The sequence below is a fragment of the Salmo salar genome, chromosome ssa04 (genome assembly GCF_905237065.1).
Source record: "Salmo salar chromosome ssa04, Ssal_v3.1, whole genome shotgun sequence".
Lineage (NCBI taxonomy): Eukaryota > Metazoa > Chordata > Actinopteri > Salmoniformes > Salmonidae > Salmo > Salmo salar.
The window spans coordinates 16,568,853-16,595,898 of record NC_059445.1 but is presented as its reverse complement, the minus strand read 5'-3'; the positions used below and the strand labels follow the sequence as shown (position 1 = coordinate 16,595,898).

The 27,046-nt window shown below is 43.5% G+C and overlaps 1 protein-coding gene across 1 annotated transcript in view; it reads left to right on the top strand.

Moving 5' to 3' along the window:
• LOC106602381 (glycine receptor subunit alpha-3) overlaps positions 1-26,308 on the top strand; it is a 104,260-nt gene extending 77,952 nt beyond the window's left edge. The window contains exons 7-9 of the mRNA XM_014194980.2: positions 13,878-14,092; positions 18,775-18,921; positions 23,222-26,308. Coding sequence (XP_014050455.1) covers positions 13,878-14,092; positions 18,775-18,921; positions 23,222-23,542 — 683 coding nt within the window. The 3' untranslated portion in view covers positions 23,543-26,308. The remainder of the gene's footprint in view (positions 1-13,877; positions 14,093-18,774; positions 18,922-23,221) is intronic.
• The last annotated feature ends 738 nt before the right edge of the window (positions 26,309-27,046 follow it).

Genomic DNA, 27,046 nt, shown 5'->3' with positions numbered 1-27,046 from the left:
AGGTTCCCATTACAATCTGAAAAGGCAGTTACACAATAATCAATTTCTGATTTTTATGTGTACCATTCAGAGGATGAATGGGCAAGAAAATAGATTTAAGTGCCTTTGAACCTGGTATGGTAGTAGGTGCCAGGCGCACAGGTTTGAGTGTGTGAAGAACAGCAACGCTGCTGGGTTTTTCACACACAACAATTTCCCGTGTGTATCAAGAATGGTCCACCACCCAAAGGACATCCAGGCAACTTGACACAACTGTGGGGCGCATTGGAGTCACCACGGGCCTGCATCCTTGTGGAACGCTTTTGACACCTTGTAGAGTCCATGCCCCGACAAATTGAGGCTGTTCTGAGGGCAAAAGGGAGTACAGGGTGGGTGCGCACCTCAATAGTAGGAAGGTGTTCCTAATGTTTTATACACTCAGTGTATTTGTTTCTTTACACAGAATATGTACAGTTAAGTTTACTGTACATAATTCAACTCCACAGCTGTTTCTGAAGCCGTGGTGCTCAACTTACATCCACAGACATGAAAGTCATTGAATATCAAAGTCCAATCCTCCAATAGGGTCTCTCCAAACATACCCTAGTCTCAGTCTGTCATTCTGTGACCCTCAATGAGGTCGAGGCTTTTCTTTCTGCTTGATTGAGATCCATACTGTGCGTGTGCGCGTGTGTGTGCACTCTTTCTGCTTTATTGCCATCGACTTAGTGTCCAGGCGGTGTGCAGCATTTTATCCCACAGGAGATCAATAATTCACTGGTTCACTCTGGAGAGATGGACACTCTGTCAATCAGCTCAGAGGAGATGGCACGGCTGGGTCACACACACAGACGCGCATGGACGGAGGCACACTCACACAGGCACATACACACGATAGGGTCGAGCGCACTTCAGGCAGCGTTCGAGCGCTCACACACACACACACACACACACACACACACACACACACACACACACACACTGATTTGATTTGGCCCATTGATCTCTGATGGCCTTGTCTGCCATTCCCATGGCCTCATTTACTGTAATAGTACAGTTACTGAAAGAGCTTCTGAAGTGCTGTGGATCTGATTGATGGAAAGATTAGACACAGTCATGCATTATCCTTAATGAGAGATGATGGAGATGAATAACATTGGCTATAGGTCATTTTACTCTCTGTGAAGTTAACTTCCATATTAGCTTCACTCGCCTAGTTAAACTGACTTGCCTAGTTAAATAAAGGTTAAATATATAAAAATTCACTCAGTTAACCTATTGCAAACATGCGTTCTCAGAGCACCAGAATGCAGACTTGCTGTACAGTATACAGCCCATCTTTATACTCTTCTTCAACACCTCTGCGTCAATACTCTTCTGTTTGCCTGAACCACTCTCCCAGGCCAACCAGAGAGACGTTGTTTCTCGACAGCTTCCATTTAAACTCCAAGGCCAACTTCCTCCATTCTTTCCAGTCATAAAGGATGCTGACTGAAGCAACAGCGGAGCTCTGTCTGGCTCTGGTGAATGCCAGTGTGACATGTGTTTATGAAAAGGGAGACAGAGCGGAGAAAATGTACTCTACTGATGGGTTCAATGGTCCGTGCTTATAGACCACTCTCCATAGGCTAGCATAGCATACCAGTCAGCCTTGTCAATCAAACTGACTGGCCACAGGGTCTCCACGCTGGTGTCACAGGGGCATTGACCCACGCAATTCGAGGGTAGGCATCAAAACCGGCCAAGCCAAGCCAATCAGGATGCAGAATCGGCAGCACTTCCTGTTTATTATTTGGTTTCTTCCTGTGTGTCCTGTTTATGTGTGTGTGTGCAGGCAGTGAGGCTACTTATGCTTGGTGACTACAGTACAGCATGTGAGTGTTATCGTCTATGGCAGGGATTCTTAAACTTTTTCTGCCTGGGACCCAAATGAGATATTCTGTGTTTTCCTGGGACCCAAGCTTAAGAAAATATGCAACTATACGTAAATATCGGTACATTTCATTGCAATTATGCCAAAAAAAAAAAGCAATATAGACAAAAACAAATAACAATGAAATACCCATAAATCTTTTCATGTTCATTTTTCCCCATTAAAAACACTCTTACGTACCTGTCTAGGTTGGAACTGTTGCTGTTAAAATACAATAAATAATTTAATTCTGAACTGGAATAAACGGATTGATCACATTACACAGATGTCTAACAGAACACACACACACACACACACACACAGGCTTTTTGATTGTGCAAACCTCAGTAACAGTACAGATAAATACAATTATCAGGCCTACTGTAAATCTTACTGTATAAATGATAGTTGATAGAAAGTCTAGGTTGGAACTGTTGCTGTTTAAAATACATATTGTTTTATTCTGAACTGGAATAAACTGATTGATCACATCACACAGATGTAGACCAGAAAACACCTACATACACACAGTCCTAATGAGGTGTGTGTGTGGCTGGTTGAAGTTTTCAACAAGCAGGTCTATTCTGGGTTCAGTTTTTCACAGTGCAACACTGAGGTCATGCTCAGCATTGACACTGTTTCTGTACTTGAGAACCCTGACTTGCATAGGTATGTGGTGCCAAACTGGATCAGAACATCTACTGCTTTGTCAGGCAGGAGACCGCTTCCTGCTGCAGATGAACAACCCAGAACTGTGTGAGTGTTTGCCCCAAAAAGCATCTTGCTTCAATCAGTTTATTCAAGTTCAAAATAAAAATGATTACTTGCAACAGTTCCAACCTAGACTTGTTTTCAACAATAATTTCTACAGTAAAATGTACAGTAGGCCTGAATTGTTCATCTTCATCTGTACTGTTTCTTAGGGTTGCACTATCAGTAGCTAGTTAGCTTGCTTTGGCTAACGTTAGCTATTAGCTGTGTAACGTTACAAGGCCAGGGGATTGTTTGAAAGATAAACTCACATCTACTACTATGAGAGATAGTACTCCCTTATTCTGCTTATCATCACCTGTTATAAAATGACAACAATGTCTTGTTAGTTGACTTACTTTTCAACTTTCGAAGCACAGTATCCTGAAGCATTCTGCCCTGTTCTGAAAAAACTCCCTGGGTTTACCGTCATGCTGTAGATGTTTGGTCAGTACGTGTCGTTTTATTACTTTGTTCGTTTTGAGAGACTCATTACTAAGCACTTCCCCACACATAATACATTGTGGGCGCGCCTCGTTATTCCTCAAAGTTTGTATGAAAGAGACAAAAAGTCATCACTGTATTTCCGTTTCATGACTGAGCTCAGTCAGAACTTGTGGCTAGCATGAGTCCATTTCATGACAGCGGTGAGTGATGGCGTGTGGGAATAACAAGTCAGTGGCTTGAACCACTGCGCTGCAGTGTGTGGGTCGCGGAATGATCTTCAAGAAAACTGCCGAAAAAGATCCGGTGAACCGCGAAGCACAAGGGCATCTCCCTCTACCTCTCCCACTCCTACTCGCGCAGCTGCCAAACTGAGCAGAGACCGCTGCTAAGCAGAGAGCGCACTGAACTGAGAGCGCAGTTGCACTTGGCCAAATCAAATCCAGTAATTAATGAAATATTTATACATTATTTGGGTCGCGACCTATACTTTAAGAAACGTTGGTCTATGGGGCTTACATGCTAGCCTCCCAGCTGCCTGACTGCCTGCACCCCTTGGCTTGTTGTGATTGCAAACATACATATACAGACACACACTTACTATACACAGGGATGCTGGTCCATGTTGTGTCAGGTTGGCCTGATGTCCTTTGGGTGGTGGACCATTCTTTATACACACAGGGAAACTGTTGAGCGTGAAAAACCCATCACTGTTGCAGTTCTTGACACTAACCGGTGTGCCTGGCACCTACTACCATACCCCGTTCAAAGGCACTTGCATCTTTTGTCTTGCCCATTCACCTTCTGACTGACACACATAAACAATCCATGTCTCAGTTGTCTCAAGGCTTAAAAATCCTTCTTTAACCCGTCTCCTCCCCTTCATCTACACTGATTGAAGTGGATTTAACAAGTGACATCAATAAGGGATCATATATTTCACCTGGATTCACCTGGTCAGTCTGTCTTGGAAAGAGCAGGTGTTCTTAATGTTTGGTATAGTCAGTGGGGACCACCAATTGATTCCCATTCAAACCTCTATTTCCCAAACCCTAAACCTCACCCCTAACCCTACTTTTAAACCTAACCCTAAAATAGCATTTTTTACAAGTGAGGACCGGCAAAATGTCCCCACTTCTCTGACTTTTTGTTGGTTTACTATTCTTTTGAGTGCTTTTGGTACTCACAGTAATAGTAAAATGTGTACATGCGCACGCACACACACACACACACCCACACATCAGTACACTGAGGCAGTACACTGTCTACCCTTGACACTTACATGCGACTTCTGCTATCAGAATGTGAAGATCGCATTGAATAGATGGGTCTAGATGCACAAAATTGTCTTTGTCGTCTGATTGTGTTCAGATCTGACTGACCACTTCAGAAGGTGGTCAGGGCTGCATTGTGTACAGATTTCTCCTCAGTCTGGACGCAATCTGGCTACCGAAAGTGCATACAGTGGGCGACATCATCAGCACTCCTCCCACAAGTCTCCAGAAAACGTGTGTTTTGGGACCGAGAGACACCTTTTCATTATAACGTTGGAGGAAATGCTATCCAGCTAGCTAAACATATTTTTTGTTTGGCTAGAGTTATGCTAACCCGTTTGCAATCCCTTTAGTGTTGCTTGCTAGCTAGACACAGAGGTTAGCTGGTTAGTTTGCTACAGTAGTTAGCTACTGCCGTCTGTTGTTGTTGTTGTGTTATTATCATATTTAGCCTATTCCACCATTTGTAGAATGCATACCTGCATTTGAATATAGTGCAGGAAAAGGGAATCCGGACACATGTGGATACGGTAGACACATTTCAAAGTAGGTGAAGATGCACGACGTGTTTGGAATTCCATGATCAGAATACTAAAGCCGCATGAACTGTCAAGTCTAGACTCGGCCTGACACACACACACACATCTCTACTGCATGCCTCCTCTCCCTCAGAGACCTAGAGCAGAAAGAGAAGGAACGGTGGAGCAGAAAGAGTCAGAGAAGAGGATGAAAGGAAAGGAAGACATTTGATATTATCACAACCCAGCAGAGAGTGAGTGAGAGCAGAAGGAGTCGTTTGTGGGTGTTTTGTTGTAGGGCGGTGTCATGTGGTGTAGAGGTTATAGCAGTGACTCATGGGACTAGAGAAGTGCATTAAGGGCCACGTGGCGTTTGGCCCTGAAAACCCAGCTGGCCATGGAATTCATTCAGAATTATTGCAGTATATTCCTCAAGCGACTACAGAGTCCTAGTGTGAGAAATGAATAACGGTATCTATACGGTACAGATATCAGTGAGGCAGGCCGTGTCCCAAAAGACCTTATTCCCTATGTGGTGCACAACATCTGACCAGAGCTTGGGTCAAAAGTAGTGCACTATGTAATGGATAGGGTGCCATTTGGGACACAGTCATAGTTATGGACAATTACATTTTATGTAATAAAATAACCTGGGAAATTTTCTCACTCGTCCGATTCAAAGGGTCAACCATCCCTGAAATGAGCCGAAATCCAGAGACAAAAAATGTGAGGTTTCTTTCTGTCCATCCGGTCCATGTACAATGAAGTCTGTTTTACAAAACTGGTTTAAATAAACTATTCCTCCATTGTCCACCCCAAGGCCTGCACTGACAGCTTGTCACAATTAATGCCTGTGAGTGGCAAGGTGCTGTCAAGGTCCAGAACAGACACACACAGATGGACATACACACACACACACACACACACACACACAGACGGGCACACACCAACCTGGTCTTAGAGCATTTCATATTATTTTGTAAGAAAATCCGACACATTCCAATTAGTATGATATGGTACATTTTGTATGGTATGTATTATTTTGTGGATGTCCATCACCCATTTCAAATCAAATCAAATTGTATTGGTCACGTACACATGGTTATTGCGAGTGTAGCGAAATGCTTGTGCTTGTAGTTCTGACAGTGCAGCAATATCAACAAGTAATCTAACAATTTCACAACAACTACCTAATACACACAAATCTAAGTAAAGGGATGGAGTAAGAATATGTACATATAAATATATGGATGAGCAATGACCGAGCGGTATAGGCAAGATGCAGTAGATGGTATAAAATACAGTATATACATATGGGATGAGTAATGCAAGATATTTAAACATCATTATTATTATTTGTTAGAGTGGCCAATGATTTCAAGTCTGTATGTAGCCAGCAGCGCCTCTGTGTTAGTGATGGCTGTTTATCAGTCTGATTGCCTTGAGATAGAAGCCATTTTTCAGTCTCTCGGTCCCAGCTTTGATGCACCTGTACTGACCTCGCCTTCTGGATGGTAGCGGTGTGAACAGGCAGTGGCTTGGGTGGTTGTTGTCCTTGATTATCTTTTTTTGCCTTCTGTGACATCGGGTGTTGCGCCTTCTTCACCGCACTGTCTGTGTGGGTGGACCATTTTAGTTTGTCCGTGATGTGTACGCCGAGGAACGTAAAACTTTCCACCTTCTCCACTACTGTCCCGTCGATGTGGATAGGGGGGTGCTCCCTCTGCTGTTTCCAGATCCACGATCCTATCCTTTGTTTTGTTGATGTTGAGTGAGAGGTTGTTTCCTGACACCACACTCCGAGTGCCCTCACCTCCTCCCTGTAGGCTGTCTCGTCATTGTTGGTGATCAAGCCTACTACTGTTGTGTCGTCTGCAAACCTGATGATTGAGTTGGAGGCGTGTATGGCCACGCAGTCATGGGTGAACAGGGAGTACAGGAGGGAGCTGAGCACGCACCCTTGTGGGGCCCCAGTGTTGAGGATCAGAGAAGTGGAGATGTTGCTTCCTACCTTCACCACCTGGAGGCGGCCTGTCAGGAACTCCATGACCCAATCGCACAGGGCGGGGTTGAGACACAAAGCCTCAAGCTTAATGATGAGCTTGGAGGTACTATGGTGTTGAATGCTGAGCTGTAGTCAGTGAACAGCATTCTTACATAAGTATTCCTCTTTTCCAGATGGGATAGGGCAGTGTGATGGCGATTGCATCGTCTGTGGACCTATTGCAAATTGCAGTGGGTCTAGGGCAAGGGGGGGCACTCCAATCCGGCCCACGAGGCCCTTTTTTCTCCCCAATTTCGTGGTATCCAATTGGTAGTTAGTCTTGTTCCATTACTGACAGCTCCCGTACGGTCTCGGGAGAGGCGAATGTCGAGATCCATGCATCCTCCGAAACACGACCCAGCCAAGCCGTACTGCTTCTTAACCCGGAAGCCAGCCACATCAATGTGTCAGAGGAAACAGCGTACACATGATGACCGTGTCAGGGTGCATGCGCCCGGCCTGCCACAGGAGTCGCTAGAGCGAGATGGGACAAGGAAATCTCGGCCTGCCAAAACCTCTCCTAATCCGGACGACGCTGGGCCAATTGTGCACCGCCTCGTGGGTCTCCCAGTCACAGCCAGCTGTGACACAGCCTGGGATCGAACCCAGGTATGTAGTGAAGCCTCAAGCACTGCGATTCAGTGCCTTAGACCGCTGCGCCACTCGGGAGGCCCCCACAAATTGATTTTAACAAACAATTGATCCCCCAAAAAATGCAGCCCTCCGTTGAATTTCAAAAGACCGATGTGGCCCTCGAGCCAAAAAGTTTGACCACCTCTGGTCTAGGGTGACAGGTAAGGTGGAGGTGATATGATCCTTGACTAGTCTCTCAAAGAACTTCATGATGACAGAAGTGAGTGCTACGAAATGATAGTCATTCAGTTCAGTTACCTTTGCCTTCTTGGGTACAGGAACAGCAATTTCGTATTATATGTCCCAAATTTGCAAAACGTACTATATGTTACGAATCTGCAAAACCTACGATATGTTGCGAATTCTGGCTAGCTGGCTAACGTTAGCCAGGCTAGGAGTTAGGGGTTAGGGTTAAGGTTAGTGTTAAGTTTAGGAGTTGGGTTAGGGGAAGGGTTAAGGTTAGGGGAAGAGTTAGCTAACATGCAAAGTAGTTACAAAGTAACTCAAATGCTAAAGTCATCTGTGATGAGATTTAAACTTGCAACCTTTGGGTTGCTAGACATTTGTGTTATACACCCACTCATCCACCCCGACCAACCACCTGACTTTCATTTCTTCCTTAAATAACCATCTGTGTTGTGTAACCATACCAAACATAACATATCATACTAATTTGGGTGTCCAATATTTACATTTGCTATGTTACGTCTAGTCTATGAGACCAGGCTGCAAACACAGACAAACACACACACCTCCCCGTCCTCCTCTTCAGTTAGTCTCTGGAGGTGCTGGAGCCTCTGCTGGAGCCTCTGGTCAGGTCAGCCTGTAGGGCTCAGGAAAGTGTGTGTGTGTGTGTGTTAGAAGAGGCTGGTGGGAGGAGCTATAGGAGGAAGGGCTCATTGTAATAGCTGGAATGGAATATATGGAACGGTATTAAACCTATGGAAACCACATATTTGACTCTGTTCCATTTATCCAATTCCAGCAATTACAAAGAGTCCATCCTCCAATAGCTCCTCCACCCAGCCTCCTCTGGTGTGTATGTGTAGTTATACAGTATGTGTGTGTGTGTGTGTCTGCCTCTGTGTGTTTGCTGATTGTGGATTCTAACTCTGCGCTGCTCTCCCGGGTACGGTGCACAAACAGACAGAGACTCCGAGAGTGCTCACTCTCTGTCTTTCAGGAGAGACAGCCACTGTTCAAATATGTTTTGAAGCATCCGCGGCAGAGGGCAATGAAACAGACAGCTGCAGCAGAGGCCTCACACACCTCCTCTCCTCCTCTCTCTTTCAAATCTCTATGCTTTGAGACTCCCTCTTTTCAAAGAGAGCAGAGTGACTTTGTTCAAAGAGCTTCAAGTACATTGCTGTGTGACTGTTAGCAGAGGTGTCATGCCCATATGGGGCACAGGGGCACGTGCCCCCTCAGATGTGTCCTGTTTAAATAAATACAAAATATGCACATAAGGTTTTGTAGAATATTGTTGTTGTTGTTTCTCTGTAATACTACCAGCCACCTAGCAATTTTTTTTAAGTTGGCTTCAGCTAGCCCCGATTGGTTCCCAATCTCCCAACCTCATAACTAGCGATCGAGAATCCATTTCAGGCTATCAATCAAATTAGAGTAGCTAGCTTGTCTAACTATCTTAGCTGGCATGCCTGCTGACAAGGTTGTTAGACTTTAGAAAAGCAAGCCGTTACTAAATGTACTGAATAAGACTCACATTCATTTCAATATTTTACCCAGATTTTAGCAGAGATGTAGCGAAGCATATTTAGTTAATACAAAATAAAAATGAAACAGTAGTCAGTAGGATACAGACAGCTCAAGAGGTATGCTTAGATATCTTTACCTACTTCTCCAGAGTCAGATTAACTCGTAGATACCATTTTTATGTCTTTGAGTGCAGTGTTAACCCAATGACGAAGTCTATGGTAACTGCTAGCATGCTAGTAGATACCATAGACTTCCATTCATTGCGCTAATGCTAGTTAGCATTGGCTCTTAAAACTACCTTCCTACTGGATGCCGAGACATAAAAATGGCATCCATGAGTTCATCTGACACTGAGAAAGTAGATTAAGAATACGTCTTGAGCTGACTCATTGCTAAAATCCCAAAGTATCCCTTTAAGTATAATGAGTGTGGCTGTAAATTGCAGGAAAACGCTGTTTTCATGATGGTTTTTTTGCAAAATTCACCAACTCACAGACTTAGGGACCTTGTCCCCCTCCAGATCAGCAACCAGCCATCCAATGTACTTTGTGCCCAGTCAGATTTTTGGGGTGCATGACACCCTTGTCTGTTAGGCTACAGTAAACAAACACTACAGTAGGGAAGGCATTTCTTCAAAGTTGTGTGGGTCGTTGCATTGTATTGCTCACTAACCCCACTGACTTCATTCTTTAGAAGCAACTATTATAGAGGGATTTATTCTCAAGGGAAATATTGAGGCTGGCGGAATCCTTTGCAATACCTTATCTCAAATGTCCAGAGGTTTACTTTACAGAAATAATGGCTTCATTCCAGTCCATTGACTCTATACATTCATTTCGGTGCATTAGGTTCATATGTTTATTTCAGTCCATTGGGTATACATACATTTTAGTGAATTGAGAGTATTTGTGTGTTGGGTACACATGTTTACTAGAGTGCACTGGGTGCATGTGCTGATCACATATGTAGGAGTACAGGCCAGGGGCATGCTTTGGGCAAAGTGACCACTCACCTCGTATTTTATTTATTTTTTAACCTTTATTTAACTAGGCAAGTCAGTTAAGAACAAATTCTTATTTACAATGACAGCCTACCAAAAGGCCTCCTGTGGGGACGGGAGGCCTTAAAAATACTAATTAAAATATAGGACAAAACACACATCACGACGAGAGAGACAACACTATATAAAGAGACAACAACTTAGCATGGTAGCAACACAACATGGTAGCAACACAACATGACAGCTGCCCAGCATGGTAGCAGCACAAGACATGGTACAAACATCATTGGGCACAGACAACAGCACAAAGGGCAAGAAGGTAGAGACAACAATACATCACGCCAAGCAGCCACAACTGTCAGTAAGAGTGTCCATGTATCCTGTCAAATGATTTGTCACATGTGCCGAATACATAAATTATAATGCAAAAGTATTAAAATACACAAGAATGAAGCTATATACAGGGAGGACCAGTACCAGATCAATCTGCAGAGGTACGAGGTATTGGAGGCAGGGTAAATGACTAGGCATCAGGATGAATAATAATAAGGTATTAGAGGTAGATATGTACATGGAGGCAGGGTAAAGTGACTAGACATCAGGATAGATAATAATAAGGTATTAGAGGTTGATATGTACATGGAGGCAGGGTAAAGTGACCAGGCATCAGGATAGATAATAATAAGGTATTTGAGGTAGATATGTACATGGAGGCAGGGTAAAGTGACTAGACATCAGGATAGATAATAATAAGGTATTTGAGGTAGATATGTACATGGAGGCAGGGTAAAGTGACTAGGCATCAGGATAGATAATAACAAGGTATTTGAGCTAGATATGTACATGGAGGCAGGGTAAAGTGACTAGGCATCAGGAAGGATGATAATACAAGTAAAAAAAGAATAGAGTAGCAACACCGTGTGTGTGTGTGTGTGTGTGTGTGTGTCAGTCAGTGTAACGTGTGTGTGTGAGTGAATGTTTATTTACAGTAGTGTGTATGTATAGTCTTGTGAGTGTGCATAGAGTCAGTGCAAGATAGTCCGGGTAACCATTTAATGAGGTATTTAGCATTTCTATGGCTATTTAGCAGTCTTTTGGCTTGAGGGTAGAAGCTGTCTCTGAGCCTGTTGGTCCAAGAGACGATGCTCCGGTATCAGAGGTAGCAGAGTGAATAGTCTATGGCTTGGGTGGCTGGAGTCTTTGGAAATATTTCGGTCCTTCCTCTGACACCGCTTGATACAAAAGTCTTGGATGGCAGGGAGCTCGACCCCAGTGATGTATTGGGCTGTCCGTACCACCCACGTTAGCGCCATGCGATCGAGGGTGGGGCTATTGCCATACCGAGCGGTGATGCAGCCTGTCAAGATGCTCTTGATGGAGCAGCTGTATTCCTTATAGCCTCCTGATGTGGAAGAGGTGCTGTCGTCCCCTCTTAACGAATGTGCAGGTGTGTGTGGACCATGTTAAGTCCTAAGTGATGTGGACGCCAAGGAACTTGAAGCTCTTGACCTGCTCCACAAAAACCCTGTTGATGTTGATGGGGGCGTGCTCTCCCCTCTTTCTCCAGTTCTCCTGTAGTCCACGATTAGCTCCTTGGTCTTACTGACGTTGAGGGAGAGGTTGTTGTCCCGGCACCACACTTCTAAGTCTCTGACCTCCTCCCTGTAGGCTGTCTCATTGCCGTCAGTGATCAGGTCTACCGCCATTGTGTAGTCAACAAACTTGATAATGGCATTGGGGGTCAGCGTGGAGTGGTGTTGTTGCCTACCCTCACCACCTGGGGACGGACTGTCAGGAAGTGGAGTGGGTAAGGTATCTGGGATGATGGTGTTGATTTGTGTTATGACCAGCCTTTCAAGCATAATAACAGACTGGGACAAGGAGAGATTGAGAATGTCAATGAAGACACTTGCCAGCTGGTCTTCGCATGCTTTGAGAACGCACCCTGGTATTCCATCTGGCCCGGCGGCCTTGCGAGTGTTTACCTGTTTCAAACTTTTATTCACATCGGCCACCAAGAGCGAGATCACACAGTCATCTGGAACAACAGGGGCTTTCACGCAAAACTCAGTGTTGTATTCTTCGAAGCGAGCATAAAAGGGATTTAGTACGTTTGGGAGTTCTGCATCACTGGACAACTCATAGTTGGGTTTCCCTTTCTAATCTGTTATGATCTGCAGGCCTTGCCACATACGACTAGCATCAGAGCCGGTGTAATAGGATTTCACCTTCCTCCTATATTGTCCTTTTTCATGTTTGATGTCTCGTCAGAGCTTGTAGCAGGCTTTCTTGTCTGGGCCATGTCCGTGTCCCGTTCCTTGTAAGCGGTAGCTCTAGTCTTTTTTGGATACCTTCTGGTCACCATAGCAGCACAGTAGCACGCGCTCCAGCAGGTATATTTCACTGGTCACCCCCGAAGCCAATTCCTCTTTGGCCGCCTTTCCTTCCAGTTCTCTGCTGCCAATGACTGGAACGAATTGCAAAAATCACTGAAGCTGGAGACTCATATCTCCCTCACTAACTTTAAGCACCAGCTGTCAGAGCAGCTCACAGATCACTGCACCTGTACATAGCCCATCTGTAAATAGCCCATCCAACTACCTCATCCCCATACTGTTATTTATTTATTTATTTTTGCTCCTTTGCACCCCAGTATCTCTGCTTGCACATTCATCTTCTGCACATCTATCAGTCTAGTGTTTAATTGCTAAATTGTAATTATTTTGCCACTATGGCCTATTTATTGCCTTACCTCCCTTATCTCATTTGCACACACTGTATATAGACTTTTTCTATTGTGTTATTGACTGTATGTTTGTTTATTCCATGTTTAACTCTGTGTTGTTGTTTGTGTCGCACTGCTTTTCTTTCTCTTGGCCAGGTCGCAGTTGTAAATGAGAACTTGTTCTCAACTAGCCTACCTGGTTAAATAAAAATAAATAATAACACAACTGTGGGGACGTCGTCTATGCACTTATTGATTAAACCCGTGACTGATGTGGTAATCTCCTCAATGCTATTGGATCCCGGAACATATCCCAGTCTGTATGCTAGAAAAACAGTCTTGTAGCCTGGCGTCTGTTTCATCGCTCCACTTCCTATTGAGTGTGGTACTGGTAACCTATGAACTGAGGGTTGGGTGTGTGTGATGGTGGAGAGATCTGACAAACGTTGACGCATCAAAGGCAGATAGCATTACTGGCATTTTCATCTGAGGCCCATACACTGAGCTTTGATGATCAAGATAACCACAGCTGCATGGACCGACAACATGGAGATTGATTTAAACTCCTCCACAGCACAGTCTTTTGCATATTATTTGAGTTGCTAGAATTTAGATTTTCTGAGAAGCCACGTTGTACAGTTTGTGTGTGGGTTTGTTTACATGTACAGTATATGGTGTGTATGAGAGGAGGAATGCTGACGTTCGTAAGATATGGTCTACAGAGAAACCTAATAGTCTCCAAAGAAGTATGCCTCATCTTTCCTATACATTTTCACTGTACATTTCCAAGTATGTTATTCAGGCAGACTTTAATACGAATCAAAGAAAACATAGGCACTTGTCTCAGTCTCTCTCCTCTCCTCGCTCTCCCTCCTGCCACAGGGAAGTTCACGTGCATCGAGGTGCGTTTCCACCTGGAGAGACAGATGGGTTACTACCTGATCCAGATGTACATCCCCTCTCTCCTCATCGTCATCCTCTCCTGGGTCTCCTTCTGGATCAACATGGACGCCGCGCCCGCTAGGGTGGCACTGGGCATCACCACCGTGCTCACCATGACCACCCAGAGCTCCGGTTCTAGAACGTCTCTACCTAAGGTGGGTCGGGTGCAGAGTGTGTGAGAGTCTGAGTGGGGGTGCGGGTGTGTGGGGTTGGCAGGAGAGTGTGTTGTGTGTGTCACCACTGTGCTCGCCCAAAAAGGTGTCCCTTCTGGACTGACTGTCCGTTGTTGATTTATGGTCTAGGTACAGGGTGACTTTTTCTGTTTGCTTAACAGAGCCTTGCAGTGGGCAGTATTGCAGAGATCTTACAAGATTGAATGTGTTGCATCGTTTATACACTCTTTTTACACCTAAATGATCTCAAATAGACTGTATAAAGAGTTACCTAAAGAGAGAGATCCATTAAGACATTTTATATATATAAGCGATGTTCTGAGAAATGTACAGTAAATGACCCTGCTAGTGTTCAGATAATTTCTGTCTATGGAGCATCTCAGTACGGTTTAATACATCTCATCCCAAAGGGCCTGTGCATATATGTTTGGGATTCACCCATGTAGAAGAACAAAATACTGGCACTTACTTGTTAAATGACAAGTTCAGTATTTTTAGACTTACTGTAAAACCGAGGATACAATTTTCTCCCGGGTCATACACTACTGTCAAGGTCAAATTTAAAATAAATCTAAATAAAAAAATACCTAACTTGTCCTTTTACCCTTGAGTAGTATTTAGTGTTCTGTATGCGTTAAAGAATAATGCAGTATAGTATATGGAATGTTCTGTTACGTAACTTAATTAAGCATTCATCAAGAAGACGTTTTTACTTCGTCATGATATAAGTGATTGCATATCGATTTCCTTGAAAAATAAAACCGTAACATCATGACAGGCTAAATACACTGCTCAAAAAAATGAAGGGAACACTTAAACAACACAATGTAGCTCCAAGTCAATCACACTTCTGTGAAATCAAACTGTCCACTTAGGAAGCAACACTGATTGACAATAAATTTCACATGCTGTTGTGCAAATGGAATAGACAACAGCTGGAAATTATAGGCAATTAGCAAGACACCCCCAATAAAGGAGTGGTTCTGCAGGTGGGGACCACAGACCACTTCTCAGTTCCTATGCTTCCTGGCTGATGTTTTGGTCACTTTTGAATGCTGGCGGTGCTTTCACTCTAGTGGTAGCATGAGATGGAGTCTACAACCCACACAAGTGGCTCAGGTAGTGCAGCTCATCCAGGATGGCACATCAATGCGAGCTGTGGCAAGAAGGTTTGCTGTGTCTGTCAGCGTAGTGTCCAGAGCATGGAGGCGCTACCAGGAGACAGGCCAGTACATCAGGAGACGTGGAGGAGGCCGTAGGATGGCAACAACCCAGCAGCAGGACTGCTACCTCCGCCTTTGTGCAAGGAGGAGCAGGAGGAGCACTGCCAGAGCCCTGCAAAATGACCTCCAGCAGGCCACAAATGTGCATGTCTGCTCAAACGGTCAGAAACAGACTCCGTGAGGGTGGCATGAGGGCCCGACGTCCACAGGTGGGGGTTGTGCTTACAGCCCAACACCGTGCAGGACATTTGGCATTTGCCAGAGAACACCAAGATTGGCAAATTCGCCACTGGCGCCCTGTGCCCTTCACAGATGAAAGCAGGTTCACACTGAGCACACGTGACAGAGTCTGGAGACGCCGTGGAGAACGTTCTGCTGCCTGCAACATCCTCCAGCATGACCGGTTTGGCGGTGGGTCAGTCATGGTGTGGGGTGGCATTTGTTCGGGGGGCCGCACAGCCCTCCATGTGCTCGCCAGAGGTAGCCTGCCTGCCATTAGGTACCGAGATGAGATCCTCAGACCCATTGTGAGACCATATGCTGGTGCGGTTGGCCCTGGGTTCCTCCTAATGCAAGACAATGCTAGACCTCATGTGGCTAGAGTGTGTCAGCAGTTCCTGCAAGAGGAAGGCATTGATGCTATGGACTGGCCCGCCCGTTCCCCAGACCTGAATCCAATTGAGCACATCTGGGACATCATGTCTCGCTCCATCCACCAACGCCTCGTTGCACCACAGACTGTCCAGGAGTTGGCGGATGCTTTAGTCCAGGTCTGGGAGAAGATCCCTCAGGAGACCATCCGCCACCTCATCAGGAGCATGCCCAGGCGTTGTAGGGAGGTCATACAGGCACGTGGAGGCCACACACACTACTGAGCCTCATTTTGACTTGTTTTAAGGACATTACATCAAAGTTGGATCAGCCTGTAGTGTGGTTTTCCACTTTAATTTTGAGTGTGACTCCAAATCCAGACCTCCATGGGTTGATAAATTGGATTTCCATTGATTATTTTTGTGTGATTTTGTCAGCACATTCAACTATGTAAAGAAAAAAGTATTTAATAAGATTATTTCATTCATTCAGATCTAGGATGTGTTATTTTAGTGTTCCCTTTATTTTTTTGAGCAGTGTATTAAAGGTCCAATGCAGCTGTTACCTACAATATCAAATCATTTCTGGGTAACAATTAAAAGAATAGCTTCTTAGCAAAGAGCAATTTCTCAAGCAAGAATTTAGCTAGGACTGTCTGGGAGTGGTCTGAGTGGGGAGGGGAAAACTGAAAACTAACTGTTATTGGCAGAGAGGCTTTGAACTCTCTTTCTTATTGGTCTATTAACTAATTTACCGCCTGGTGATATCACCAGGGATGCCAAAACTCCATCCCATCAAAACAGGCTGAAATTCCAGGTGGTCTTTTCAAACTGCTCTTACACTAAAGGGGTATTATCATAATTTTCACAATTTCACAGCATTATTCCAACCTAATAGTGTGGAAATATATATAAAACACAGACAAATATAGTTTTTGTGCCTTTAAAACCTTACATATACAGTGGCAAATAGTATAGGCAGTATCAAGATAAAACCAGCTAAATACTCTGACACATATTTGATATATACAGTGAGGGAAAAAAGTATTTGATCTCCTGCTGATTTTCTACGTTTGCCCACTGACAAAGAAATGATCAGTCTATAATTTTAATGGTAGGTGTATTTGAACAGTGAGAAACAGAATAACAACAAAAAAATCCAGAAAAACACATGTCAAAAATATTATAAAATGATTTGCATTTTATTGAGGGAAATAAATATTTGACCCCTCTGCAAAACATGACTTAGTACTTGGTGGCAAAACCCTTGTTGGCAATCACAGAGGTCAGACGTTTCTTGTAGCTGGACACCAGGTTTGCACACATCTCAGGAGGGATTTTGTCCCACTCCTCTTTGCAGATCTTCTCCAAGTCATGAAGGTTTCGAGGCTGACGTTTGGCAACTCGAACCTTCAGCTCCCTCCACAGATTTTCTATGGGATTAAGGTCTGTAGACTGGCTAGGCCACTCCAGGACCTTAATGTGCTTCTTCTTGAGCCACTCCTTTGTTGCCTTGGCCGTGTGTTTTGGGTCATTGTCATGCTGGAATACCCATCCACGACCCATTTTCAATGCCCTGGCTGAGGGAAGGAGGTTCTCACCCAAGATTTGATGGTACATGGCCCCGTCCATTGTCCCTTTGATGCTGTGAAGTTGTCCTGTCCCCTTAGCAGAAAAACACCCCCAAAGCATAATGTTTTCACCTCCATGTTTGACGGTGGGGATGGTGTTCTTGGGGTCATAGGCAGCATTCCTCCTCCTCCAAACACGGCGAGTTGAGTTGATGCCAAAGAGCTCCATTTTCGTCTCATCTGACCAAAACACTTTCACCCAGTTGTCCTCTGAATCATTCAGATGTTCATTGGCAAACTTTAGACGGGCATGTATATGTGCTTTCTTGAGCAGGGGGACCTTGCGGGCGCTGGGGGATTTCAGTCCTTCACGGCGTAATGTGTTACCAATTGTTTTCTTGGTGACTATGGTCCCAGCTGCCTTGAGATCATTGACAAGATCCTCCCGTGTAGTTCTGGGCTGATTCCTCACCGTTCTCAGGATCATTGCAACTCCATGAGGTGAGATCTTGCATGGAGCCCCAGGCCGAGGGAGATTGACAGTTCTTATGTGTTTCTTCAATTTGCGAATCACACCAACTGTTGTCACCTTCTCACCAAGCTGCTTGTCGATGGTCTTGTAGCCCATTCCAGCCTTGTGTAGGTCTACAATCTTGTCCCTGACATCCTTGGAGAGCTCTTTGGTCTTGGCCATGGTGGAGAATTTGGAATCTGATTGATTGCTTCTGTGGACAGGTGTCTTTTATACAGGTAACAAACTGAGATTAGGAGCACTCCCTTTAAGAGTGTGCTCCTAATCTCAGCTCGTTACCTGTATAAAAGACACCTGGGAGCCAGAACTCTTTCTGATTGAGAGGGGGTCAAATACTTATGTCCCTCATTAAAATGCAAATCAATTTATAACATTTTTGACATGTGTTTTTCTGGATTTTTTTATTGTTATTCTGTCTCTCACTGTTCAAATAAACCTACCATTAAAATGATAGACTGATCATTTCTTTGTCAGTGGGCAAATGTACAAAATCAGCAGGGGATCAAATACTTTTATCCCTCACTGTACATGTATTATGTATTCTCATACACTCCTAACATACTCCAGATTATGTAACAGCATCAATCCAATCTCTGTGAAATGAAAACATAAAACAAGCTGCAAACTTGGCCAGACAGTTGAAATTCTATGAAATTCTGCCAGACAATGTCAGACTATTCATTCTCTCAACTCCTTTGTCTCTGCTCTCTGACTGTGTGACTGTGACTTTGTCTCTCTGGTGTTGTAGGTATCCTATGTGAAGGCCATCGACATCTGGATGGCGGTGTGTCTGCTCTTCGTGTTCTCCGCTCTGCTCGAGTACGCCGCCGTCAACTTTGTCTCCAGGCAACACAAGGAACTCTTAAGACTCCGGCCGCGGAGAACGAAGAAGAAGGTAATGTTTACAGAGCAATCTAGAACAAGTTCCTCGAATCAGAGCGTGAACAAACAACTCCGTGCAACAATGACTGCATATTGCCGTTATGGTGGGGTTCCTTAAGGAGCTCTGATGCTGAAGTAAGGGGTCACATAGCACTAATGAATAACTCATATCTCAATGCTTTAGCACCTAACAAATAATGAAACAAGCAATTCTATCCTTCAGACATATCCTTCTCAAACATACAGTACATGTGCACTGAGTATACCAGACATTTGGAACACCTTCCCCTTTTGCCCTCAGAACAGCCTCAATTCGTCGTGACTCTACAAGGTGCCAAAAGCGTTATACAGGGATCTGGCCCATGTTGACTTCAATGCTTCCCACAGTTGTCAAATTGGCTGGATGTCCTTTGGGTGGTGGACCATTCTTGATACACACGGGAAACTGTTGAGTGTGAAAAACCCAGCAGGGTTGCATTTCTTGACACAAACCATTGCACTTGGCACCTACTACCATACCCTGTTCAAAGTCACTTAAATAAAAATCTGTCTCCTCCCCTTCATCTACGGCTGATTGAAGTGGAATTAACAAGTGACATAAAATAAGGAATCATAGCTTTCACCTGGATTCACCTGGTCAGTCTGTCATGGAAAGAGCAGGTGTTCTTAATGTTCTGTCCACTTAGTGTATACGTTGAGAGTTTATACCACAGATTGTATCATATTGGATTGCTAATGTAAAGAGCTTGTAGCACTGTAGCAAACCACAACTAGTTGTGTCAAAGTCCATGAAACAAGCAGTGTAACATGAAATGTTGTCTGAAGACTGTCTGAGGATGTTGAAAAATGTCAAAAGAGCAGGTTGACAGAGGAGCTCTGGGAATTAGTTGGCCAAAAATGTGACTTGACGGATGTCGGGGCGGCTTAGTGGCCTTGACTCTGTGGTTAATTGGGTTTCTGGCCTTTTGGACATTTTAAAAGATTAAGACGGAAAAGTCCAATTATACGCTGTCTGTCACTAAATCGGACCCTAGCTTGGACTCTGGGCCTGGGTCAGATAAATCATGTCTCTATGGTCAAAAGGCTTGCTTATTTAGGTTATTGAAGCTATTTATCCAGGCAATTCAGTTGCGAACAAATTCTTACTCATGAAAGTAGACTATAGAAAGTTAGCATAATCTTTGTATTCGGACTAGGCAAAACAACATGGCCTTGTTTGACACAAAGAAAAAGTTGAGGCACAACAGCAAAGGAACTTCCCCAACAGGTGCAATGTTCTACCATCCATCTTTGAGTCAACACTGCCCCCATGTGGCCATATACTGTTACTACACCAACCTGTCGTGCACCAAGGATAAAACTTCCAATGTTTACTTCGACGTGTTTACTACAAAGCTTCCTGAAGGACAGAACGGGTCACTGTCTGAACATTTGGCTGATGTCTGTGTTTCTTCCTATCCCTCATCCATTAATATAAAATGGAGACATTCAAAAAAAGACTGCCTCTCTCTGTACCAGGGGAAGAGTCCATTTGCTTTATACTGTGTGGATTTTACCAAGGGAATACTCAGGCCAATAATATCAAAGCGATGGAGGGAAATTGAGATAGATGAATGAACACTGCTTGTAACCAAGAGGAGAAAAAAGTCACTAAGTGGATAGGGGTCATTGTCAATTCAAACATGCAGGGCTCAGCCTTTCAATAACTAACTTGAGGTAATGAACTTGTCTAGAAGTCAAATACCAACACAAAAATGATGTTATGTTCAATTTCACCTCGCCCAGTTTCTTAAAGCATGGCACAACTTTAGTTTTGATTCACCTTCTTGTTTGATGTTCTTGTTTATTTTCATGTGTTTCTGGCATATCCACATGGTTTCAGGCATAGCCACAGGGTTTCAGGCATAGCCACAGGGTTTCAGGCATAGCCACAGAGTTTCAGGCATAGCCACAGGGTTTCAGGCATAGCCACAGGGTTTCAGGCATAGCCACAGGGTTTCAGGCATAGCCACAGGGTTTCAGGCATAGCCACAGGGTTTCAGGCATAGCCACGGCGTTTCATGCATATCGACGGCGTTTCAGGCATATCGACGGCGTTTCAGGCATAGCCACAGGGTTTCAGGCATAGCCACAGGGTTTCAGGCATAGCCACAGCGTTTCAGGCATATCCACAGCGTTTCAGGCATATCGACGGCGTTTCAGGCATATCGACGGCGTTTCAGGCATATCGACGGCGTTTCAGGCATATCCACAGGGTTTCAGGCATATCCACAGGGTTTCAGGCATATCCACAGGGTTTCAGGCATATCCACAGGGTTTCAGGCATATCCACAGGCGTTTCAGGCATATCCACAGGCGTTTCAGGCATATCCACAGGCGTTTCAGGCATATCCACAGGCGTTTCAGGCATATCCACGGCGTCTCAGGCATATCCACGGCGTCTCAGGCATATCCACGGCGTTTCATGCATATCGACGGCGTTTCAGGCATATCCACGGTGAATTCCACTATATTGCATGATTCTCATCATCATTTTAGTACTTTCTTTGTTTCTGTTTTCTGTTTGCATGCTTCTCCTGTGATGAAAGAATGGTGATGAGGATCACTCCATTGATTCCAATGAGCTGGCTGAGTCATTGAGACGCTTTAATGGTTTGAGAAACAACGATACGCCCATGTATGGATCTATGGGCCACATCTACAATTCCTCTGACAGGGTAAAGAACATTAGAACCCAGCTATAAAAACCCCACACTCCATCTGGTCATAAGTTTGTGTATTTGTGTTTCTTGTAGTTGTGTACTGTTCCTCTGCTGTTTGTCGTTGTCTGTGTTCTCTCCATATTCATATTGATTTTCACACCTAAGTATGAGAACTATACAAAGGCAGCATAGAAACATACATTTTTTGACAGTATTTCATCAAAGAGAATGTGTTGTAAAAATGTGTGGCAATTAAATCTTCCCTGGAGTCAGATGACCTTGTGGATCCCATTTTTATAACTCTGCATCCAGTATGAAGGAAGTTGGAGGTGGTTTTGCGAGCCAATGCTAACTACTGACTGGACGCCTATGGTAAAAGCTAGCATGCTAAGCGTTACCATAGAAGCCTAGTCATTGTGCTAACGCAAGTTAGCAACTTCCTTCAAACTGCACGCAGAGGCATAAAAATGATATCCAGTTCATCTGACTCTTGGGAAGTAGATAAAGGGCTTCGATTGCCGAATTCCCAAAGTATCCCTTTAAGCATAATGTGACTCACAATGCTGGTGTGGTGACTCATTGACTCTGTGAATTTCTTCATTACACTAATGGCCTTCCATTATTCTTCATAATGTGTTCAATGTCATAATGGCCTGTTGTGAACTTGTCACACACACACACTCCCTGTTTTCACTCAGTTCCTTGTTCCTTTCAGTTGGTGTTGCTGTTTCTTTTTATTTCCCTATCCAAATGCATTTCTGCCTGGAAACAAGGAAAATATCTAAACATTTCCTGCTTTCCTATTCTTCCCTCATGTCAACATATCATTTGTTGTTCATTGTGAATTCGCTCATGGAAAAATTATTGCTCAACTCATATTGATTCTGTTTTCATTCCATTTAAATAATTTCCATATTGGGCATGTCAAACAAAACTATCACATGCAGGGCTTTGTTTGTGCATTGGCCAAAGGTAATAGCCCTTCATTCATATGATGTCAATTGCTTTTTAAAGAGAATTTCCAGAGCTGAGCCCTTTATTCAACCCTAGTTTTTACATTTGAGGACAAAGGCCAGGGGGACGCTTGAGTGGTGACAACTGTAAAGGGTACAGGAATGACTAGATTTGAAAGAGAGAGGAGTGTGTCCTAGGATAACACCAGAGGCATTATGGGTTATAAAAACAATAATAGACTAGAGGTTTTAAGCAAGGTCTCATGACGCACAAATCACTCCATGCTCATGTTGCACTTTGATAGATTTATTGAGTTAGGGAGAATAGGCATTGATTCAACATGAAGTCAAAGGCTGAAGTTTAGTTGAAGTCAAGTTTATTTGGAGTGTTAGCAGGAGGGAGACTGAAGTGTACTTGGCTGGGAGACTTAGTCAGCCTGTCATATTGCTGCTGCTGCTGTTGCTATGGCAAGTGTGATCCCCCATGGTTAAGAGAGGAGGGAGAGCAAGATCAATGGAGGGAGAGGGATGACATTTCAGTGTCCCTCTCTGGAGCACCTCAAGGTCGTCCATCTGGGGAGCCATTCCCGTTCGGGGAGTTCATTCATCCTTCACCTCTGACCCCTATCTAACTAACTCCTGCCTTTCCTGTTCGTAGGACAACGACGTGAGGGAGAGCCGCCTCAGCTTCACCGCCACGACCGGCGGTGGCGGCACGGCGGTCAAGGACGGCACCATCCCCAAGGCCACCAACAACGCCGCCACCACCCCGGGCACCGCGGGGCCACAGCCCGCCCAGCACCCCAAGAAGGACCCGGCCACCAAGAGCCACGAAGAGATGAGAAAGCTGTTCATCGACCGCGCCAAGAAGATCGACACGGTATCGCGGGCGGGTTTCCCCCTGGCCTTCCTGTTTTTTAACATTTTCTACTGGGTCCTGTACAAGATTCTCTGGGCTGAGGATGTGCACAAGGACTAGTACAGAACACTACAGTACAGTAGGGTACATTACAGTACAGTAGGGTACATTACAGTACAGTACAATGACACAAGGGAAAGAAGACCCCGGTCCCTCCTTACAATGTGGGAACTGTTTGACATTAACATTTGGCAGTTCACCAACTACCTGGGGTTCCAAAACAAAGTCCTGCCAAGGTTTTAAAAAAGAGGATTAAGGAGATTACTTATACTCGGGAGATGAACTGAGTAATTACAGAGCAGAGTTATGTCCGTATCGCCCACCAACAACAAGAGAGGACAGACACCGTGCTCACTATGCAACTGGAGACCAGTTTGGAGTATCGGACGAGTCCCACTTCACCACCCTACACAATGTGCAGTCAAAACAGGAGCAATGCTTTTATTCACCTCTGCAAACCCTCTGTCACAAACACAGACACACAGGACCTCCCAAACACTGTACCCACACTTGTGTCTTACAGCTTTACTGCCAATGTTCTATGTACAGTACAGTTTCCATACAACACTGGTAAACAAGGAAGAACTTCCAGTACACTCAAGTCCTTTGTAGGTTTTCCACCAGATTATAGTGTATCTTTATTATAACCATCAGATGTTTGTTATAATTCTCAGATATAAAAAGCTGCCACTTTGACACATTTCCAAGCTCACTATTGTGGGTTAAATGTCCCGTCCCTAGTGTTACTCATCACGTACAGAAACGTAATTAACCTCTTTGTGACTTCGTTGAGTGATTCAACTCCCCAGGTCCACACTCAGCACAAACTCAACTACGGTATTAACATGTTTTTTTCTCACCTTCATTTCCTTCATTTCCTTATTTCCACAAAATGATGATTCACTGTTCCGTTCACTCGGTCAAACAAACCACTGCCGAAACAATCAAGTCAAACAGGGGGCCAAATATGTGAATGCGTCAACCTTAAATTACCTAGAATCTCAACACAAGCTAACACAGGATCGACCAAAGAGGTAACCTACTGAGAAAAACTGAATGAACAACATGAAAGTAGAATATAAAAAGAGAGATCTGATACCGATGTAGTCACCGTGAGTCCCCACTGTGAATTTGGAAGGCTGAGGATATCATTAAAGTAACTGCCGAGTGTTTTCAGATATCTATTAAATATGACATATTATTTCTTACAAAAGGAGTGAAATAGTTTTCTTTGCTAAATGTTTTAATTAAGTATGTTAAAAAAGCAGGTTTTCTGTGTTTGAAGGGTGTGGACGTACCCCAACAACAGAATGGTGTGGGTGTATAAAAATATTAACTCGAGTAGACTGCTGATTGGCCAGCTCATCCTCCTCTAGACTGCTGATTGGCCAGCTCATCCTCCTCAGGGAGATGGCATGTTCTATGAGGAAATGGCAAGCATTTTTTAAACGGTCTGTTTGAGATACAAGTTTGAGGTGGGGTTTTTGAAGTGGTTTTTTTTTTTCTCCAATTTATGCTTTGGTCACAAATACGAGTATAGGACGAGTCAGCAACATTATTTGGAAATTAGTTAACAGAATATGAACTTTTAAAAGGGAGATTTTCACTGGGCAGTTACTTTAACAGTATATAGCCATAATACTATACACACAGCCTGAATCAGGCCTTTCACTTCCTGGTTTACAACTTGCCTTTCAATATAATCTTTATTTTATCATTTTTCTATCAAATGCTCACAAATTACTATTGCTCTGGTGTCACTGAGCGTATCACTCAGAAACTGTGTTGGTAGCAGTACACAACCTTGGGGAGCACCATCACAATTAAGTTATAACTGATCTAGGTTCGGTATCCAGAGTACCTATATTTGAATAGTTACATGTATGGGATATAAGACTTTTAATTGAAAGGAATTCACACTCTCCATAATTTGGGGGGTAAAAGTGCATGTATAGAGATGAAGAAAGAATTTAGAATAGATTGTAATTGTTATGATGAAGTAACATTTTATTTAACTATATTTAAAAAATAATTATAGAACTGAGGGGTTGTTTACTTTGTACGGTATGTTGATACACTGGAATTATTATCAACAGAGCTGTATGAACAGGCAAATTATCGGAATATCGGACAAATGGGCAATGATTCAGTCGTATCATATTCTTGTGTTTGATCAAACCTGATGACACACAGAGACAGTATTAAACTCCAGTGTAAAGACCGGACCTAATTTTAAGATGACTCACAATGGAGAAGACAATGAAATATATTTATGGATACATCTATGAAACGTGCAATATATCAATCTCCTCTCCATTTTCTAGATGGTTGACGGGTTCTTGTACTCCAAGACTGTTGTGATGTTTTTTGAAAGATATAAAAAGATATTTGGTAAGGCAATTCCAGAATTTTACATTATTTAAAAACAACTACTGATTAAATCTATGAAGAGATACTGTGCCATATACTTTTGGTAAAAACATATCTATACTCCCACATTCCTTAATAAAGTGACAAAGCTTTCATATAGTTCAACAGATTTTAATACCACTTCTACATATTAGTATTTGACACAGTTATACACAATGTGAAGGCTGAATTAATATACGTTTCATGTACATTTCTATTGCAAGTCTATTTAAATACTTTATTTTGTACAAAAATGACAGTATTATTAAATGTTAGATGCATGAACTGAATTCAATGTCAATATATTTATTTTTTAACTTGTGTTTGACCTGTGTTTTAGTTGCTGCTGTGATGAGAACACATGTGCTTTTTTTTCTCCATTATAATGTACATCTGTAAATACTTTTCATAAATCTAATAAAGGTCCTTTGAGAGAAAAAAAAAAGATTGAGAAAAAAAACCTGTTACATTTCTAAATGAAGATTTGGTCTTTGTGTCTTTGTTACTGTATCAATTCAGAGGATCATACAGAGTGGGTATAGAACCTGTGACCCTGCTGTGCCGTAAAGTTCAAATCCCATTTTATTGGTCACACAAGTATTTAGCAGATGTTATTGTGGGTGTAGCGAAATGCTTGTGTTCCTAGCTCCAACCATGCAGTATCTAACAAGTCACAACAAAACAAATCTAAAAAGTAAAATAATTAAATGAATAAATATATACACCTTAGGACAAGCAATTAGGACAACAAAATACAGTATACTGTATACATATGAAATGAGTAAAAGAGTATGTAAACATTATTAAAGTGACTAGTGTTCCATTATTAATGTGACAAGTGATTCCACGACTATGTACAAAGGGCAGCAGCCTCTCAGGTGCAGCGTTGAGTAACCTGGGTGGTACTGTAGCCAGCTGGTGATGGCTATTTAACAGTCTGATGGCCTTTTAAGATAGAAGCTGTTTTTCAGTCTCTCGGTCCCAGCTTTGATGCACTTGTACTGACCTTGCCTTCTGAATGATTGCGTGGTGAACAGGCCGTGGCTCGGGTGGTTGATGTCCTTGATGACGTTTCAGGCCTCTTGGCAGAGGCCAATGGTCACATAAAGGGATATCATACTGTAGGACTATATCTCAACGTCATAAAATGCATTC